General features: G+C 37.2%; 1 protein-coding gene across 2 annotated transcripts in view; it reads left to right on the forward strand.

The window, feature by feature from the left end:
* The first annotated feature begins 1,071 nt into the window (after positions 1–1,071).
* usp10 (ubiquitin specific peptidase 10) overlaps positions 1,072–21,483 on the forward strand; it is a 30,701-nt gene continuing 10,289 nt past the window's right edge. The window contains exons 1-11 of one of the 2 annotated variants that reach the window (XM_051114739.1): positions 1,072–1,319; positions 8,719–8,787; positions 9,496–9,541; positions 9,900–9,959; positions 11,245–12,453; positions 17,765–17,856; positions 17,969–18,078; positions 18,707–18,765; positions 18,851–18,954; positions 19,719–19,818; positions 19,956–20,136. In XM_051114739.1, coding sequence (XP_050970696.1) covers positions 1,299–1,319; positions 8,719–8,787; positions 9,496–9,541; positions 9,900–9,959; positions 11,245–12,453; positions 17,765–17,856; positions 17,969–18,078; positions 18,707–18,765; positions 18,851–18,954; positions 19,719–19,818; positions 19,956–20,136 — 2,051 coding nt within the window. In that variant the 5' untranslated portion in view covers positions 1,072–1,298. The remainder of the gene's footprint in view (positions 1,320–8,718; positions 8,788–9,495; positions 9,542–9,899; positions 9,960–11,244; positions 12,454–17,764; positions 17,857–17,968; positions 18,079–18,706; positions 18,766–18,850; positions 18,955–19,718; positions 19,819–19,955; positions 20,137–21,483) is intronic. The other variant, XM_051114740.1, reaches the window with a different exon arrangement.

Genomic DNA, 21,483 nt, shown 5'->3' on the forward strand with positions numbered 1-21,483 from the left:
TGCCCACCAAACCTGCATTTATTTGATCCAAAATACAGCAAAATCAGCAATACTGTGAAATATTTTTACTATTTAAAATAACTGCTTTCTATTTAAATATATATAAAAATGTAATTTATTTCTTTGATCAAAGCTAAATTTCAGCATCATTACTCCAGTCTTCAGTGTCACATGATCCTTCAGAAATCATTCTAATATGCTGTTAATTTGCTGTTTAATTTTATAATTTGCTGTTCAAGAAATGTTTATTTTTATTATTGTTGTTATTATTATTATTATTATCAATATTTAAAAACTGTTTACATTTTTTTAGGATTCTTTGATGAACAGAAAGATCCAAAGATCAGCATTATTATCTGAAATAAGAAGCATTTGTAACATTATACACTATACCATTCAAAGCTTGGAGTCTGTATCATTTTTTGGCAAAAAGAAATGATGGAAATTAACACTTTTATTTAGCAAGGATGCTTTAAATTGAGCAGAAGTGATGCTAAAGACATTTATAATGTTACAAAAGATTTCTATTTCAGACAAAAGCTGTTCTTCTGAACTTTATTTTCATCAAAGAAACCTGGAAAAATTCTACTCAGCTGTTTTCGACATAATATTAATAATAAATGTTTTAAGCAGTAAATCAACGTTAGAACGATTTCTGAAGGATCATATGACTGGAGTAATAATGCTAAAATTCAGCTTTGAAATCACAGGAATAAATTACATCTTAAAATATATTCAAATAGAAAGCAGTTTAAACAGTAAAATATTATAAATTGTACTGCAGGCTTGGTGAGCAGAAGAGACACATTAAAACATTAAAAATCTTACTGTTCAAAAACTTTTGACCGGCAGTGTATATTGTATGTGTGTGTGTGTGTGTGTGTAACACATTTAATATGGCTCGTTGAAAAAAGATATCAGATAATTAAATAACAACAGTAAACTGCTTACAGTAGCCCAAAGCAAGTTTGAATTTTCACGTCATTTTGGCGCGCCTACCCTCCCGGCAGGACGTCAACGCACGCACACGAGCTCGTTGAGAAGGGCGCGCGCGCGAGCTAGCCACTGGCAGCACACAGGCGCGAGATAAAGATGGCGGCGACGGTGGGGGAAACGGCGTGATATGCTGGAGTAGTGGCACTAAACCCGAGTAAAACCACCGTATGACAAACCATAGCAAAATGGAAACCATGTCATAGTAGGTGTTTACTGGTAATACCAAGTACTACAAACTCACCTTTCCCCTTCCCCCCGAGAGAGCATTCATCTTGTGATTGTGGAGAAATCTCACCGGGAGCATGGCTTCGCACAGTAACCAGGTAGGAAAACACTTCGGCCTCTTATTATGTTACATTTTAGTTGAGAATGTCGTGCAGAGTGTGTGTTTTGTCCCGTGCTGTACTTTCTGTCGGAGTGTGAGGTGTGTGAATCAGCAGCATGGTTGCAGGCCCGCAGCCTGACGCGCTTATTCAAAGCCATTCGCTTTCCGTCAGCTAGCACACGTTCAGGCGGGCTTCACACCCGCGATTCGCGGGCGATATTCAGCTGTCATGAGGCCGTGTGTGTGGCTTTGCGCTGAGTGTGTGTTTTTCGGCCACGAGTTTGTGTGTGGCCCACCCGTTCGCGCTGCTGCAGCGGCCTGGCCACGCGCGCGTGCTCATTTAATAACGGTCATTAGCAGGCGAACGTTTCCACTCACCGTGAACATACCGCGACATTTCTGTCGGATATTATGTGTACCGTGCTTCTCTGAGTACAGTAAGACAGTGTGAAGTGTTTCTGCTCGGTGTGTTTAGTTCAAGCAAGTTAGATATAGAAATAGAGTCGTGTCGTGTGGCTAATGTAGTGAAATAGGCCTGTTGATTGGGGGCGGTATCGCTTCCTGTCCTCAAGCTCATTCAAACTCTTTCGTTTGAGTTTTTCGCTTATTTATCGCGCACATGGCATCCGTTTCATCTTCAATGACAGTTCGTCACCGCCAGGCTGTATTTTAAGCAGCTTCAGAGCGGTTTTCAAGTCTGCTAACTTTAAACGAGGCACCATGTAGATGCTACATCATTGTAGCTTTAACTGTTAGCCACACGCTGAACGAAAACGTCTCGGTTGTGCTTTGCTTAATCTGAAGTCCTGAATAATTGTTTAGTGTTGTAAATAGGGCTGTCATTTGGATATAATCATGTGCTGTCTTCAAGTTTGTCACATTGATAAAGTTGGATAGCTTGTAGCAGTACATTGGGTTGCCATATGGATGAAAGGGGTTCATTTTAATAAATATGTAAAGTTATGGATATTTCTGGTTACTGCAAAGCACTTTGCTACTACAAAGTTCTGTAAAAAGCAATCTAGATACATCAAGCATGAAGTCCTGTCAAAGTTTCATTCGCTGGGCTACCTGTCAGTATTCATGTAAATATGAAGAATGTTTTTTTTTTAATCTCTTCATTTTTCATGTTCATGTCGATTTTTCACCTGTTTTAATTTTAAAAGTAGCTTTATTTCATTCTTAGTATTGACAGGGTTATCTTTCACATTTCATACTGTCACTGGCATGTTCATAGCAAAGTTCCCTTTAGATATGAATAGGCACTATTGGTCAACTGATATAACCAAGGTTAATATATCAACCTATATTTGTCTTTTTTTAAATAAAAATAAAGACTTGTTTTGACAGTGCTAAGAATGACAAATGCACTGGAGATCCTGTTATTAATTTTTATTAATTTGCTGTCTTTGTTTACCAGTTCTTTCCTATAAATTAGAAAAAATCTGTTGAAGTAAACTGCCCATGTAAAATGTCTTAGTTTTTGATTTTTCTCTTATTAGTAATAGAAAGGTCATCTATATACGTTTACATGTACTGTCAGCATTCAACAAATGCAAATAATATTTTTTAAAAAGTCTTTTAGTATCTAATAAATATTTAATTCCATGAATATCACAAACTTGAGTGAATCCTGTGATTAGATCCTCTGAAGTGTGTATTTATAGTCAGCATAAAACACGTGTGAATTTGACGGGAACAGGTGAGTTTGTTGCTGTATATAATGTTTTTTTTTTTTTTTTTTTGTTTGTTTTTTTTTTTTTTTCATGAAAATATTGTTTTCCAGTGTGCAAAGGCAATTTCATTATTTGAGAAAAATACTGTAATAGGATTACAGAGTTAAAACTAGGTCTGAAATTCCTTTACTTAATTTGGTGTTACTGGTCAAAAATGACCAGCCTTTTAAAAATTGCTTGGAAATTTCATATATTTATTATGACCAAATCTTGGATTAATTGTAGTCCAATAATTTTCTTAATGTTCGTTAGTTTTTTGCAATCTTTGTCGTTTTTGACTGGGAACACCACAAGTGAAAGAGAAATTCTCCAAAAATAGAAAAATTACAAGTTTTTGTGAAGTTTTCATATCCTTTGTGAGCAAATTCAGTAAGTTTTATTCTGAGGTGACAACATTAACAAGTGTTTTCATAAAAAAAAAAAAAAAAAAAAAAAAAAAAACGCACAAAAACTCTGGATCAAAATGATCAAGACAGAACATGAGGTTTAAGTTACTCAAATATTAATAAAATAAAATTTTCATGGTAATTTAAATTATAATTTAATAAATGCATAATTTCATTGCAACATGTTATTTACTATTTTAAAATTAAATGGTTTATAAAATGATCTTTGTATAGGCCAAACACTGCCATGCTGAGTTTGAGATATCGTTTGAGCACTAATATGCACTGCTGCAGTATTTTTAGTCAGACTGGTTTACGCTGACTGTAACTGCTATGTCTGCATGCACAAACATCAAACAGAAGTTGAGTTAACTGTGATTTAGAATAAATTCACAGCCTTGTTGGAATCCCACATTGCGTAAACAATAGTTTCCGACTTACTCAAGTGCATGCTTGACATGCATGCTGCTCCGTACCCTCAGATTCCCTTGGCATTGGTCACACTTTCAACCGTTACGAAGCTTGGTGAGCCGATGTGTCTATTAATGGTGTGTGACAGTCTTTGCAAAACAATGTTTACAAGGATTAGGCAACGTTGGATTGAATATGTGAGGTGAATTTGATGAACACAAGTCCTGTAATGAAAGAAGCGCCCTGAAAATGGAAGCTGGATGTATGGCAATTCTGGGTGGGGCAGTTTATGATGTGCCAAGTTTAGAGGATATCCCTCGGTTGTAGCCTGTTATAGATAAATACAAAAACGCAGGCAGCTGATGGGCACTCTCCAAGTATGATGACATCTGCTTTAAAAGCTCAGTGAGCTGGCACGTGGGTTGATGACACCACAATTGAAATGGGACAACAGGATTTATGGCTAGCAACACAAAAGTAAACCTTTCTTTTTCTGAATGTGTTTATATATAGGTTCTTAAGTTTTGGGGTTTAAAGATTTGGGGATATGTTGAATCAGTAATGAGTACATCTGATTTGATTTGCATGACGCTTGACCTGCATTAAATTGACATTCTCGTTATATTGCTGGTCTGAGCAATATAAAGTTCATGTTATAGCATGCTAAGAAAGGCCATATCTGAAAGCATTTGGATGTAGCAATGGTCGTTTATGGTGACGGGAGAACTTGTTAGGCATTTTTTTTAAGGGAAGGTCTGAAACCAGAAAATCCAGTGACTCGTTTGGTTTGTCCTTATCTGTGGGGGGTTGACACTTTACATAACCACATTCACAGCAGCTCTTTTTGTTTTGTGTTCATAAATGTGGTTATCTTTTTTTTTTTTTTTTTTTTTTTTTTTTTAATAGCTACTTAAATTAACGTATTAATGCATCATGTTAAAGTCAGCATGGAACAGAAGTCCTGACCACCTCTTTTTCCTGAGTGAATCTGAGTGAAACTTCTTAAACAAGTAATGTAGGCCTGGACTTGATTTTGCCTATCCAGTATTGATTGGTTTGTTCTTGTTTGCTAATTGCGACAATCTCATGTGAGTGACAGGTTGCTGGAATGGTGGTATTTGTTGTCCTGCCTTTGAACCGGTGCAGACGTCATCAGAGAAGTTGTTTGGTGAGGTAAATTAGAAGAAATGATTAAAGGTTTTAAGGGCACATGAGTTTAATTATGTGTGGATAAATCATTTATAATCTTTGCGGTGTTCCATAAGCTAATAAGAATTGTCAGTTTTGATTTCATGGTGACTTTAACACTTCCTCAGTTTGTTGCGTGAGCGTCACCCATTCACGAAAGTGTGTGTGAGTGTGTTCTCACTAGAGCATGTTGAAATAATGCAGATGGCTAATTTGTGGTAATCCCCAGTCCAAATGAACAGCGATGGGGAGCTTAGTGTGGTACGTGCGGCACGCCTGTGGAAACGGGGCAAAGACACATTCTTTCTGTTGTGATTGTACTCGCCATCCAGAGGCCATTGGATTACGGCTTGCTGTTTGTCCCTTGTGGTGCCTTTTCAGCAGTGTAGTCGGTGATTTGCAAACAGTTGCATGTGCTTGAACTGCAGTTTCTTTTTTTCTTGCTCTCCCTTTTCATGCGCTAATTGTGAATGCAAAGGGGTATTATGTGCATGCTTGTAGCGCCTGTTTAGTTTTTCATCTGACACTTTCAGTTCCCCTAAAGACCCACATGAACATGAAGTTACTGTTGAGATGTAAGCTTTTTAAAGTAAATTTATAGTTGCTTAATAGTCAGTGTAGTGCTTAGTCTAAACTAAGTTCAGGTCTTTCAGTTACGCTGTTAGTGCTTGTAGGATTAAGGTAATTATAGCCTTCACAGTGCAAGCAGGTTATCTACAGGATGGTCTAACCATTATAGGACTAGATGCCATGTATTAAGGCAAGTACTCCCAAGACGGCTAAAGGCGCAACCAGTTGCCAGCTATTAAGAAAACCCTTGGTGATTAATGATCAGTTACTTCAAATAAGTTTCTTAACTTAAGTGAACTCTAGGGCTGTACCTAACATCATTTTGATAATCATGTAATTAGCTGGTAATACCAGTTATGAGGGATGATACTAGGAAATTTTATACTGTTTAAAGTGGGGGAAATTATTATGGGACTTAACTGACGACAACACTTCAGGCATTAATATCATAAAGAGTATAGTAGCTTTAAATGTATAGCCTAGTTGCTTGTATGTGATGAGCTTTTCTTGCACTCTTGCAGCCTCTCGTGTGTAAAGGCGCTTTTTGTTCCCAAGAAGCATGTTTGGTATCAATGTGATACCTGCAAATGAAAAAAAAAAAAAAAAAAGAAAAATCAGCAACAGCATGTGTTATGTTTTTCTATGTTTTGGATCACTCTTGTACAGTCATTTCTGTGAACGACCCACATATCAGTTGGAAAGTGGATACTCTAACTGTGTGAAAATTGATATGGAAGTTTATCATGTAATCTAATCACTTTTAGGGTAATCTGTGAATTATTCGGGGAATTTCAATGTAAAAGTTAGCAGATTTTAATCAACAGGTATCCAGGTTATGTTAGCTGGTTTCTACCACAGTACTAATAAAGACAAAATGTTACAGAATTTTGAATGCATCTGTTCATAGTTAATTTGACTTATCTTTGACAGTATTGATGTGCCAAACAAAACATCACTCTTGTAACAATTTTTTTTTATCTTCAATAATATACTCTTTATGACAGAGTCCAGTATCTCTTAAACATTTTATTAAATTGAGCTGGCTTAAGTTCTCTTAGGAAATTACTCACTCAGCAAACACTTTAAAATGTCGGCGGCGATAGCCTTGTGGTTAGTGTGCCGATCCCTCTCCCCTCTCTCTACCCAATATATTGTCATCTCTCCACTGTCCTCTCAATAATAAAGTAACAAAAGCCCATTAAAAGCTTTTAATTTTCCCATTTTAATTAATTTTAAATTAAATTTTAGCAATTGAGAAGCATGTTAAGTTTAGGATTATGGAACTTGTACAGTTAAATAGATTACATTTTTAAGGCTCTGTAAAATTAGATTTTTCCTTCTTTCCAAATTATTTTTTTCTTTTTTTTTTTTTTTTTTTTTTTAAATCTGGATTCAGTTGTAGTGATTTATTAACATTTTAGTAATCCAAAATAATACCAAATTAATTACATTTATTTATGATGATTAAATCTAGCTCAGAATCAGTTGAAAAAAAATTACGATGCAATAATCTCGGAGTCTATGCTGAACAGTTACTTGATTCAGGATTGATTTCTTGTCCCAGGTAGTCAAATTTAGCCCTAAAACAATTTAATCAAATGACAAAGTGGTGCACAACAGCAGTTTAATATGATCACAATTTATTCAAGTTAAACCAATTTTTTTTTTTCCCCTCTTTTTCTTCGTGTTTCTCTTTGTGTATTTGATATGACAATAGTCTTTCTCAAGTGAAACTCTGAAATGCTCACGAAGTGACTCTCAGAGCAGTGCTGGAGATTCACACAGACATGCAGAGAATACAGGTTTGAGCGTTGCATTAAAATCTTGTCAGGTTGAAGTTGAGTTTCAAATGCATCTTCAGGCCCCCCTAACTTTTGATCAGTTCTGTTTTGCTGTCCAGCTGCTTTTCTTATGTGAGCGTACGTTTAGAAATGTCAGCAGCCTAATCTTGCTTAAGATACACTAATCAAGTAGTTATTTATAATAATAATAATATATAATAATATTATAATAATAATAATTTATAATTTTATTTGAATATTTGTTTTTGCACATTCCTGGTTTTCCTGTCCAGCTGCATCAGCACTCTTCTGCTTTAAATGTGCCGTGCATCATTTGAGTTAAAATGATCTAATGTCCCATGAAATAAAATGCGATTCAACAATAAAAATCTTTGTTTACTTGGAGCAGTAAATTTGGCAACCTTTGAAATCGCTGTCAAGGTATAATGTCATGTGTTTTCTCATCTGACCAGTGTTACACATCAAGAGAGAAGACTTGCTATTGCGAAAAGCTAGCATGACTAATATGCAGTTAAAGCTGTGGGATTTGGATGTCAGAAGACTGGCAGTAATCACTGTTGATTACAGAGAGCATCTTGACCCATGGGTAGCATGGGGAAATATGTTATGTTATATTATATAGTGGAAAAATCCACACATTCCCATGTGTTTCACTTTTTGTGCATATAACACGATGAATGAATGGGTGCATATTTTTTGATGTCATTAAACCTCTCTGACATGTTCTGGTGTCAGCTACATTTTCAATTAATTGAGTATTTGTTTAGTCTAAGGAATTAAAGTCAGGTCACAGGTTGTGGCCTGTCAGCACACCAGAAACTATCAATGTGAAAACCTTCTCAGAACATTCAGTAATGTTTAAATGTCTATGCTCAAACAATGTTACACATTGGCCAAAGTCAGTGCTTGAAGGGTCTCTTTCTGTCATTGCTTTGCCCTGTAAAGTGGGACACGAGGGAGCCATATTGCCATGCTGCATGACTCAGCAGTTTCCAACTTGCTCTTTACTTTCACCCAACCTGATGTTGCAATCATGCTGTAATGATGGCTGCCACGTCCTCACATACCCTCCACACAGTGCTTTTAATTGTTTTTTTTTTTTTTTTAAAATAAGTGGACTGAATTTAATAATAGACTCATTGTAATGTTGATTCTGATGCCAAAAAGACCTCCTCAGTGTTACAGCATGCCATAATATTAGTAAAAGATTGTTTGCAATTAAAAGTTAAAATCAATACCAATCATTGTCACCTAACATTATGTACATTGATTTTTTTTTTTTTTTTTTTTTTTTCTCCCCACAGTACATCTTTGGGGAGTTCAGCCCAGACGAGTTCAATCAGTTCTTTGTGACTCCCCGATGTTACGTTGAGGTAAAATATCATACATGAATATGTCTTAAATGCACATTTGCTTTTTAGAAGTAATTTACACTTACTGTTCTGTCATTTATAATTTCTTTTGTTCTCAATATAATTGTTGCCATAAAGAGACTGTGATAAGGTATAGCAATAACTAATCTTCATTTTCCAGTTTTCCCATACTCTTGTGCAACAGTTTAGCACAAAATGTAGTATGTGCGAGTTTCTGTCCTAGTTTTAGTGTTTTTCATTGCAAATTCAACTGCCAGTGTAAATTTCAGTGTAAATTTAAATGGGCAAGTGTTACATCATCTGAAATTGAATTTTCATTAACATTATTCTTGTAATGTTTCAGTTAAAAAGCTTTTAAATATTTTATTAGTGTAGCTAGTGTACATCTTTCCATCTTGCATATTAAATTATGAATAATTATTAATAATGTTATGCCACCATACTCTCCGTCCACCTTTTCCCTCCTTTTCTTTTGTACAAAAAATGCACAAGTCATTATTTAGCACCTTGCGTCGTTCGTCTCTTTTAATTGCGAATTAAACTCCGGCCTTCCACTCCAAAGTACAAGTTAAAAAAAAAAAAATTGTGCCTGTGTTTACTTCAGATAACATGCATTTAAATTTGTAGGTTATAAAGGTTTGTTTTTGTGTATTTGCACATTTTATTGACTTGATGTGATTGAGTGATCTCATGTGAATTTCTTATCAGCTTCCCCCCTTCAATGATAAAGTCTCCTGCGTCAGCCATTCCTCAGGTAAGATCAAAGCCTCACATGAATATTGCTACAAGTACTGATTCAGAAATAAAGATATGAGTTATAGATTATGAGATCCTTAACCACAGTTACTCCCACACACAGTGGTTTTCATGTATTATGCATTGAGCATAGATTACATATTTTCACATGAAAAGCGAAATTCATAAAATTCATCTGTCCTATTCACATCCTAATCCTTAATTGATAGAATGGTCCTCATCCATCATTGAGTTTAATATAAACCTCCTTAGGCTACGTGCCCATCTCTGTAGTCTTAATAATCTTTCCCAGGACAGTATCATATTGCCCTCTCAGGTAGTTGTGACCTTCACCCTCATCTGTATCAATTATTTAGGAGGTTACTGCACTCCTGCTGTGCCTTACATAACGGAATCATTGAGACGGCAGGTTTGCGGTGAGTTTTCGGTCCACTACACAGCGCCTTACTCTTCTGTTTTGTTGCAGAACTCAACACTCAGGTCTTAAACACTGACGGCTTTCTAAACCTTCCCCTTTATCAACCTTAAACCCTTACTTCTTCTTCTTGCCTGTCCATTTAATCTTTGGAGCTTTGCATGCCTAGGTGCCAGGCGTCTCTCTGGCGCATATACGCATCTACCTGCAGTGCTTGGAGTTGACGGGAGGCTTTTGACATTTTTATTTTTACTACTATTCTGAAAATTCTCTTACAAATCTCATCACATCTCAAGAGTGGACTAAGAATATGACTTCACGGACCGTCTTTCAGGACCTCTAACTCCACCTGAAAAATGTGGCAGCCTTGACAGTCCACAACTTGCTTATGAGTTCGTCCTTCATGCTTTCTTAAAATAAAACTCTAAAATGAATACTAACAGAGGATGTGGTCTTATCTATCCATTTATCCATTGCTTGGGAACTTGATCCCATGATGACTTCTGGTTGCTTTGATTTTGCTGATTACTGGCTACTTTTAAGACTTCAAAGTCTTACAGTAATTGTGACTTGCATTCACTAACGCTGTTTCATTCACTTCAAACTGTCCTTCACTGCTTAGTCTGCACAGTTCAGTACCACAATCACTTTTTGTGTATCCAATCAGATTTGTTGTATTTGATTTTTAAAGAAGTTAACTTCCAGAACAAAAACTTACAGATAATTTACTCACCCCCTCATCATCCAAGATGTTCGTGTCTTTCTTTCTTCAGTCGTAAAGAAATCGTTTCTTGTGGAAAATGTTCCAGAATTTCTCTCCATACAGTGGACTTCAATGGTGCCCCCAAGTTTGAACTTCCAAAATGCAGTTTAAATGCAGCTTTAAATGGCTCTAAACGATCCCAGTTGAGGAAGAATGGTCTTATCTAGTGAAACGATCAGTCATTTTTGAAACTAATTGACAGTTTATACTTTTTAGAGAATTCCTGAATTTTTTTTTTTTCCTTCTTATCGACTGAAGAAAGACGCTTTGATGACAAGGGGGTGGGTCAATTATCTGTAAATTGTTCTGGAAGTGAACTTCTTCTTTAATAACCACATGATTTGTTTGTGAATACAACTTTTATATTTTTAGCCTTTTGTAAAGCTTATTGAATAATCAAGTTAAGAATTGTAACTGAAAACTTGAAGTCTAATTTAAAATTGAGAAATTCCCTGTCAAAATGCCAGTTTTGTTGAGCCTTTTTACATGCATGTCAATCTAACTGAGATGTTTTGATGTACAGGAGAGGACTACCAGCATATCGAGTTTGGCGTGGATGAGGTAATGAATGCAGAGCCTGTGGCAGTGAAGGATTCACTGTACAAAGTCTCCAGCACTCTTAATCCTCAGGCCCCTGAGTTCATCTTAGGCTGCCAACCATCTCAGAAGGCCATTCCCACAGCCACGCCGGTCGCTGATATCCCAGATGGCGCCGACTTCAACTCCCTGTGCTGCGAAAACTCCGAGTCCTCAGTCCTGGGAGGCCACCAGGCCTGCTCGGACATGGATGGGGTTTCGGGCGGCTTGGGACAACGAAAGAAAAAGAAAAAGCGGCCGCCGGGATACTACAACTACCTGGAGGGTTCCAACAGCAACAGCACCGGTGTGGCAACAGATGGAGTGGGGGCCACAGGCCTGGTTAACGGACATACTCCAAACGCTCCACTCATGGGTTCAGAGGACATGGTAGGGGACGTGCTAGCTGGGGCTGAGCTCACCCCCCCAAATTCTGTAACATCCAACACATCCACACCCCAAACCGCCCCTCTTTCCCATCAGAGGACTTGTGAAAGCCCTGACAATTCGACATTGGACTTGACGAGTGGAGCTGCCTCTTTGTCAGACAGAAATGGTGCAGCTTCTTTGTCTACTTCATCTTCGTCCTCTCAGAGCAGCGGGGTGGCACAGAGTGCCAGGACTGCAGAGCAGCATGCAGAACCCCCTGCTCTAGAGAGTCCAGTACTCCTTGGTAACGGAGGGCACAGCTCCTCTCCACCATCTCCTCTTCCCCCTACTGCTGCTGTGGCCACCCCCACAACCACAATTCCTGCTACTACTGATGAGAGGGAGGCCGAGGGCTCGGGGGAGGCTAACGGGCTGCCAGAGACTGCCTTGGCTGCCGGAGCCACAGATGGACTCCAAGACTCGTCTGAAACGGGCGAGGTGCAGTCAGCTTCCTCTGTAACCCCTCTCTCCTTAGACTCTGAAGTTCAGCCGGTAGTCTCGCCTGTTGCCCCTGCAGCACCTGTGGTCAACCCCCCGAAATCCTGGGCCAGCCTCTTCCACAACTCCAAGCCTCTGCCTGGAGGTCCTCAGGCTTACGTTGAGGTGAAGAGCACGCCTGCTGTCGTCGCATTAGCTCCAGCTGCCTCAGAGTTGCCTGAAAAGGCCAGTGAGGTGCGCGAAGGCCCTGTACCTGTATCTGAAGACCCTATGGCTCCAAAATTGGCAGGTAAAATGACATGACAATGTTACAGGTTTTGAGTCAAGAGCGCAAAAAAATTTGCATTGCAGGTGTCTATCATCTGGTTGTTTAAGCAAATGTTTGCTTAAAGGGTTGGTTCACCCAAAAATGAAAGTGTCGTCATTTACTCATCCTCATATTGTTCCAAATCCATAAAACTTTCATTCTTTGAAACACAAATGATTTTTTTTTTTTTTTAGTGAAATCTGAGAAGTTTCTGCCCCTGTCACTAGCGACTAGCCTATTCCAATAAAACTTTAATGCTTTTAAAATTTCGGTTAAGATACAATCTGTAAAAAATCTATATCATGAACCAATTAAATTTGGGCTTCTATTCAACAGTGTTTCCCCTAGGTTCACAGCTTTTGGTTGTTAGGGGGAGGGGGATGGATGGAGCAGGGGTGCCTGTATCCAGCGGTACTTTTTTCTGTACTTTACTCTCTGTATAATAACACAAACATTTGTTTTGGTGGAAAAAAAAAAAGTTTTGGACATTTGATTCATTTTTAATCAAATGCAAATTAAACCCTTTTCTTTTTTGGCAAACAAACAGAAGTTTACTGTTAATTAATACATGCAAGAAAAGTTATAGTAATGTTCTGTTAAAGCTGAATAATAATTGTAGATTTTTATTTATTTATTTTTTTTCTTCTACAATTAAGTAGTTAATATAGTTGTCATTTTTATCATTTAATTGTTTTATTTAAATTAGCCAGAAATAGAAATGTATAAAGACGTACATTATAGCGTACAAAAGTAATACAAGAGTATTTCTGTTACACGTTAAACCACATTTTTATTTTGACAGGTTGCCGTGACGTTTCTGTGTGTCTAGAGTATGATATGATGCTAGTTTTCTCAAATGAAATGTAAAATTCACATGAAATGACTCACAGCAGCTCAAGAGATTAAGTTTCTGTTCATGTTGTCATATAATGAGACGCAGAGGCTGAAAATCACTGCGAGCCTCACGTGTGCTTCAGTATTTGTGTAGTAAGCAAAACAGTGTTTCTGCCATTCATACATACAGAGCCAAGCGGAACATGCAGGATTCATATCTAAACAGTCTTGTTGTGTTTTAATATTTACAGACATTAGTCCATATCGCAATTTGAATTAAGTGAGACACCTAATTTTCATTTATTTATGCAAAAATTGACAAATTCCATGGCATTCCGTGCTATAGAGTAAGTTCCCTTTTTATTTTTATTTTTATTTATTTTATTTTATTTTTTTTTTTTGCATGGACTGCGCGGTCCCCTAATACAGTGGTTTTTAAACCGGTCCTACGAGCACCCCCAACATTACACGTTTTCTGTGTCTCCCTCAGCTGTCACACCTGATTCAACTCATCAGCTCATTAGTAGAGACAGCAAGACCTGAAATGGGTGTGTCAAATATGAGAGACCTACAAAATGTGCAGTGCTGGGGGTGCTCGTAGGACCGGTTTGAAAACCACTGCCCTAATATAATGGCAAGGGAAACACTGTATTAAAGTTCAACGCACATGCATGGAGCAAATAAAAATTGGAAAACAGAAGCTTATCCATACTTACAATTAGGTTTTTTTTTGTTTTTTTTTGAGTCATGAAAACATTTGAGCTTAATGTTTTGATGAATATGCATCAATCAGTGATCAGTTTATATTGATCTGAATTCTGTTGTTCATATACAGTGATCATTTCTCTTCTAGGACTGCCACGGTTCCTCGATTCTGTTTAAGTGTTTGATTTTAAAAAATACTGGATTGCATTTTGGCCGTGTTGAGTAATCTGCAAAATACCGGAACACATTCCACATTAAACCCATTTAAAAATAAAGCATTTTGGTATTGTGAATTCACAAACACTATGGTGTAATTAAATATATATGATGCAGTTTAATAATACACGCTTTTATTTACATGCGTGTAGGTTACGGTGACTGTTCACAGTAAATGCTGCTCTACAAGCTGTTGTCATTTACACGTGTGGAGCGTCTCAAACTCCATCTCTAAATGTTGCTGTGAGTTTGGGTTTATTATAACATTCATCTGGGAATGCTGTATGTGCCAAGATTTGTAAGGGAAATCATTTATAAACCTAAAAACACAGGAGAATACATGAAAATCTTTGTCAGTAATGCTAACTACTATCGCGATTTCACAAATAAAATCTCAAACCCTGAGTTTACACATTTTAATGTCCACATGTTCGAGAAATTACAGTGGCTGTAGCTTTTCTATCGTAAAGAAATTGGCAAATATTATAGGTTAAGTGGACATTTAAATGAAATGTTTAGTCAATATTAAACAAGGATTAGATTGTGCAGTAAAGCGTAAAAACAATCGTCAGGCCGTTGGCACTCTGCAGTAATTTATTATGCATAATGTTAGCTCATGTTTAAAATGCATTGTATTTTAATGGTTTTGTTAAAACCATGATTAATTACTTTTGACACTTTATTTGTACTTATTACCTTTTTACGTATGTATTTTAAGTCATTTTAAAGGCTGTTGCTTATGTCTTTTTATTACTACAAAAAAAAATGCTAATGATCACATTACCTGATTAATCATCAGAATCAACAGGTTACTTGGTTACCAAAATAATTGTTAGTGACAGCCCTAGTTTTTTTTTTTTTAAGAATACTTGAATGAAACCACTTTTTCTTTTTCTTTTTTTTTTCTCCTCTCTCTCTCCGTCATGTGGATTACATTTACTATGGGAGGGATGCAGATCTCTCAGATTGTATTAAACGTTATTTCTGTTTTGAAGAAATGGCTTCTTTTGGATTTTGGAGCAACATGAAGGTTAAAGCTTGGTCAGTGGTTTTGTCAGTCTCCAGTCTATATCCATATGACAAACCTTGGTTAAGGTAGAAATTTCCCATTTAATCTAAAATGTCAGTTGACTGACGTGTTAGCTTATTTAGAATGTAAATGTCCAATGTTGATATGTTAAAATGGAATTAACTCTTCAATTTCTGAAAAGTTCACTTTTCTTGCACCAAACCATGTGCTATTATTTATTTCTGTCTTTGAAAAAATCTTCAGGCTGCTCTTTTTGCCTACAATGACCGTTTATAGTGTCCACATCTGTCGAGCTCCAAAAATTACAAAAAAAAACCCATCACTGTTTTGTTTTTTTTGTTTTTTTTCAGCTTGTGATATTTTCTATGTGAATTCAGATGGTACTACTGACGGTATCAACTCGCATATTGATTTCCTTTTCCCTTATATTTCAGAAAAAGAAATAACAGCATATGAGGTTGGAATGACATGAAGATGAGTAAATAGTAGCAAAAAAATTGTTTGTTAAAACTATTCCATTTGATTCTGTGATTCATGTTTCTGTCCACAAGATGGCGGCAGCAGCTTGTTTTTTATGATTAGCTGCCAGCACCCATAAGCCCCCTCTGTGGCTCCTAAGCAGTTCAGATAGGTTATTAGGGCCTCTTTGCTCATAATTCCTTTGAAAACCACATTTCCTCATCCTGTTGCTCATATTAATCATGACATGTCTCAAGTAAAGGCCCACCCAGGTGCTGTGTTTATTCATCATATTGCTAATGTTAATACTTAGAATGAGAATTAATGGGAATCCCAGTCTGTCTCCATCTGAAGCTGAGTGCTGCTCATTTAACAACTGTGACCTGATTTTTTTTTTTTTTTTTTTTTTTTTTTGACCTTGGAACCGATCACAGGGACTCTCCACTACATTAAATCCTTGTCCGGGTTTCCCCTGCTGTTTTTCAAGTATGAGGAAACTTGCGCAAGAAAATAGTGATAAACTCTCTGACTTGCAAAACGACCGTCTGGTGTATTGTGTAGACTTGCCGTATTATGATTGGACCCATTTTATTGATCTCAGTACTGGCTTATGTGGCACTTGAACGTTCTAGACTCTTCGCCTGGGTAAATGCATGTTCTGTTGCATAACAGGAAGTGCGTCTGCTTGATTGATGGGATATATGAGACTGTTTCAGAACTGTTTTTCTTCAAAGCGGCTAATGGAAGTGGGATTCATGGTCCTGTGAACCTGTTTTTTATTATACATGTATGTTTGTGCAAAAAGTGATTGTGAAACAAGTGTCTTCCCATCAGCATTCCTTTTGTCACCCACTAATCTCTTTTGATGTAAGACACTTGGACAGGCACTAAGTAGAGAGGAATCTCTTGTCCTGACCATTGGCTGCCTCCGCATGTTAGTTTTGGTTTTCTGCAGGGTGCCATTATGCATTTTGTTTGGCTTTCAGATTGGATTTCTACTCTAGCTGCTGTTTTGAGTTAGAATGTGATGTGGCCTGGTTGAAATTTATCCAGCCACAGACACACAAACTGCAAGCTTAAATTAAAGGAACATTATTTAGATTTGCATGACCATTGCTGACGGTTTACTACAGTGACTTTAAAATGAACATAAGATCCAAACTGACATTTACTTTAGCTTATTTTTAGTCTTATGTGCAGTTCATCATAAATCATCACTTTTCTTTCTTCTGATGTCACTTAGGCCAAACATGCTGAGACAGTGTTAACCAATAGCCAAACAGCTTACACTGTCAACCATCCAGTCGTTTCACAGTTTTTTTTTTTTTTTTTTTTTTTTTTTTTAATATATCTATCTATCTATTTTATATATATATATATATATATATATATATATATATATATATATATAATAATTATTATTATTATTATTATTATTATTATTATTATTATTATTATTATTATTATTATTATTATTTTTTTTTTTTATTTTTTTTTTTTTTTTTTTTTTTTTTTTGTTTTTTTTTTTTTTTTAAAGATTTTGTCTGTCATTTTCGCGCACTCTTTTTTTTTTTTTTTTTTTTTTTTTTTTTTTTTTTTTTTTAAAGCGTCTCCACCAGCTTATCATAGAAACATTAACATCATTATCAGTTCTTTTATGCATGTTACATTAATTCAAATTCAGTATTGATAAATTTAGATTTCCACGTTACCATGGGAGCTGTACCATTGTTTGTCTCCCTTCCTAGGCGTGGTACAAAATTCTCCTCATTTTTACACCGTTAGCTTCATGTGCATCAGTCACATGTTGCAAGGTTAGAGTGATGGACAATTTATTTTATCTTTTTCTTTTTCTTTTTGTCTTTAGACTTAGTTGTTTTTGGAATGGGGAAAAAGATCTAGTGTAAATGCCCCCCAAAGAAACGCTTACAATCAGGTGAACTCGTGCAAGGATTGTTTAGGCAACACATCATTTCATTTTGAAAATATGTAGTTTTGCATATCCCTAATATCATCCACGAACATGATGCATGTCTTTCCATCCATCAGAATTAATCGAGAATGTGAAGTTGATACACAAACCGGTGTCTTTGCAACCAAGAGGACTGATAAACAAGGGAAACTGGTGCTATATCAATGCTGTATCCTTTTTCTTTGCCTTGGTTCTTCCAGTCTTACAGATTTTAAACCGTACTTAATTGATCATGCCTGTCTTGTCCTGTTTGTTTATGCTTCCTTGACATTGAGCTTTAGACCCTGCAGGCCCTGATTGCATGTCCCCCCATGTATCATCTGATGAAGTCTATTCCCCTTTTCACTGAGACTCAAAGACCCTGCACATCCACACCCATGATGGATAACTTGTAAGTTTCAGACAACTTTTCTATTACTTTCAGTTCTTTTACCATACAATTAGGGATGCACGATATAGGATTTTTGCCGATAACCGATATGCCAATATTTTTCAACTCATTTTGGCTGATAGCCAAATGCCGCACTCTGCGGAAATTATGCATGCTATTACTGTTTATCACATGCCGAACACATCATTCTGTAGGTGCATTCTCAGTTTAAATGCAGAGATCCAAAACAGTGACTCTAATCATCATTCAGGCAAAACTTTGCTTCGAGAATGAGCGACACTGTTGACATGATTTAATCACTGGCACACCCTGGTCACATGTAATTTAACCCTCTTATCGGCAGTCAGCATAATTTTTTCATGTCGGCCAATGCTAATATTTACATTTAAAGCCATTATCGTCTGATTCCGATATCGGTCCGATTATATTGTGCATCCCCATATACAATGTGTTTGTGAACTGGATGATGGAATAAGTCATAACTTGATATCCATTCGATGTCTTTACTAGCTTACAGTGCTTGAATTACATTAATCCAAAGTTTAAAAGAGTAACAAGTGTGATCAAATTTTAAAGTTGGGTCTTATTGTTAATGTAAGATTTAAGACCGTAATCTTTTGTCTTGTAGTGTTCGGCTTGTAAATGAGTTCAGCAATATGCCTGTCCCTTCCAAGGCTAAACAGCAAGGTAAAGTCTTTCCAGAGTTGATTAGTGAAATATTTTAATTCCCCTTCCGTATTTCTATGTCATATTATCCTTTAATCTTTTGTAGCTGCTGGAGAGAAGATAATGAAAGACCTTAGAGTGGGTGCTGCTTTTGAACCCACATACATCTATAAACTCCTCACCCTCATCAAGTCGAGCCTTTCTGAGAAGGTAAGCATTATGGGCTGTTTTTAGTAGTGTGGATTTCTTAGGTCCCGTTCTTTAAGGGTGCCCAGTCTTGCACATTTTGAACGTCTCCTTTATCTCAATTAAAATACAACTACTACAAATCTAGTTCCTGTAATGTTTGGTAGCTATTACCATCACCAATGTACTAGTTGGTCACCTCTCAATGAAGTCAAAATTATAGACGCTCGTGCTTGGCACATCCAAGGACAAGACCTTCCTGTTCCATCTCTTTTTGTATCTGTCTGCACATTCGCTAACATTGAGAAATGAGTGTCTCCTTGAGTCAGAAAGCTCAAACGAACAAGATCAAAGCTGAAAGATAAAGGCCTCAGTTAATGAGCTGAATCTCTGGATACACCGTCTTCTGGATGTTAAAGAAGAAGACCTTTGCAGACAGTATACAGAGGACGGACGGCGTCAGGACATGTCCAAATTGGACATCCCTTGCTGCGTATGATTTCCCACAATCACGTGCGCCATTCAGTGAATTTATTCCCGTTTCGGTTTTACTGAGAAACATACATTGCAGTCATGGAATTAAAATATAATTTGGTTCTCATTAGTGACTAAGCTTTATGGCTCCTTGGAAGCTATTACTTTCTGAATGTAGTATCTTCATTTAAAAGCTTAGTCATTGTCTGAGTGGTAACTGATTTTGCTTGGAACACAGTCAAACCGTGAGGTGTGGTGGATGGGTAAAGTCTGGCGCTGGTAGCATGCGTTAATGATCTCTGTCTTTCTCTCAGGGTCGTCAGGAGGATGCGGAGGAGTACCTTGGTTTTACTTTAAATGGACTGCATGAGGAAATGCTGGCACTGAAGAAGCTTATCTCTCCACAGGAAGAGAGTACGTTCCTTTCTGATTTCAGCATTAATTGGAAGGGAAATTAGGCTCTTGACTGGTGTCCAGTCCTCTCTAGATTTACTTGATTTTTTTGAGCGCTTTATATGAGCTAAATTAATTCTCTTTCTGTCTCTGAGCAGAAGCCCCCACACCAAATGGTCCTGAATCTCAGCCTGGAGTGGAGGAAGACCCTGCAGAGAAGGAGGAAGAAGGCAGTGATGATGAGTGGGAACAGGTTGGACCCAGAAACAAAACCTCCATCACCCGGCAGGCAGATTTCATCCGCACTCCCATCACCGACATATTCGGTGGCCACATCAGGTAGGCCGTAGTGTAAAAGTTCCTATATGCTATTCTACACAATTTCAAAAACACTATCTGGTCTTGAGAACCACTGCTGTAGAGTTTTATGAGACACCTCACCTCTTTGACACATTAAACCGCAGAGGTAGACAGATATGCAGCACTTCTACAACAAAAATAAACTTGTGGAAAAGAAAAGCCATTCCACCAGGAATGGGTTTGGCCTTTTCATTGGCACACACTGCACACTGTGGTATGACACAAGAGCTGGGTGAGTGTGGTGCCATCTCCAGCTCATCCTGCTGTCCCGAAGCTACTCCAAGTTGTGTGGCTACAGCCATTACAAACACTTCAATGCAGAATAACAAGCCCTGTGGCTCACCACCACCGCCCAGCTAATTTAGGTGGCTGCAGAAATGCAGACGCCTGAACGTGTGGGGGCGTCAAGGCTTAAATGAAGCCTTTTCTCTATGCGTTTGGGTCTATGGTTTGGCTATGGAGTCATTGGTTGACTGATGGAGAGTTTAATTGCGTAGCTAAGCCCTTCTTTTGCTTTCCTGTAAGAAACCTACCATTTTTGGCTTTTAGTTTCATAGTAGCCTAACTATAAATTGGTGAAATGTCCCGCCCAATTGTTTCTCACCATGAATATAGCTGTGGTAGCTGTCATGGCGCTTCATTATACACAAACTTAGTTGCATACTTTCTTCATTTTGCTACATAACAGGGTGACCTTTTCAGTTGTGTTTGTGACTGAAAACTACTGTGTGCGACTATGAAAAATATTTAGCAGCGTATTTGTTTGCGCTGATGGTAGCTTCAAAGGTGTCTGCGTTTTTGCAGTGTTGCGTAATGTCAAAGACATCTCATGAACCCTTTCATAAACAAAGTGTAGAGAGAGCGTAAATAAGAGATTCTCATTGTACAGTGTAGAGAGCTTAGTTGATTATAATGGAACTTTGTGTGATTGCAACTAAAAGGACAGCTTTTAATAATTTTTAAGGGAGTTTCTAAATTGAGATATATATTTAATGCAAGTTAAATAAACAAAGTTAATATTAAGTGACTTACATTGACTGACTGTAACACTATTGCCTGATTTTGCTCTACTTTGTCATCAAAAATAGTTTGAAACAAGTCACACCTAAGCTGCTGCGCATCTCCATTCAAACACAGCGGTGTGTCGTTTATGAATGAACACGTGTTTTTAAATGAATCAATGAAGTCAGTGAATCAATTACCCATTCATAAAGTCACTTGGTTTAAAGAATCGGCCGTTTGACTGAATCAAATGAATAAATGATTCAGTACTTAAATCAGTGTTTTGTTGCCACCACCTACCGGCAGTTTTAGTTTCATTTTAAA

Source organism: Labeo rohita, chromosome 7 (assembly GCF_022985175.1).
Source record: "Labeo rohita strain BAU-BD-2019 chromosome 7, IGBB_LRoh.1.0, whole genome shotgun sequence".
Lineage (NCBI taxonomy): Eukaryota > Metazoa > Chordata > Actinopteri > Cypriniformes > Cyprinidae > Labeo > Labeo rohita.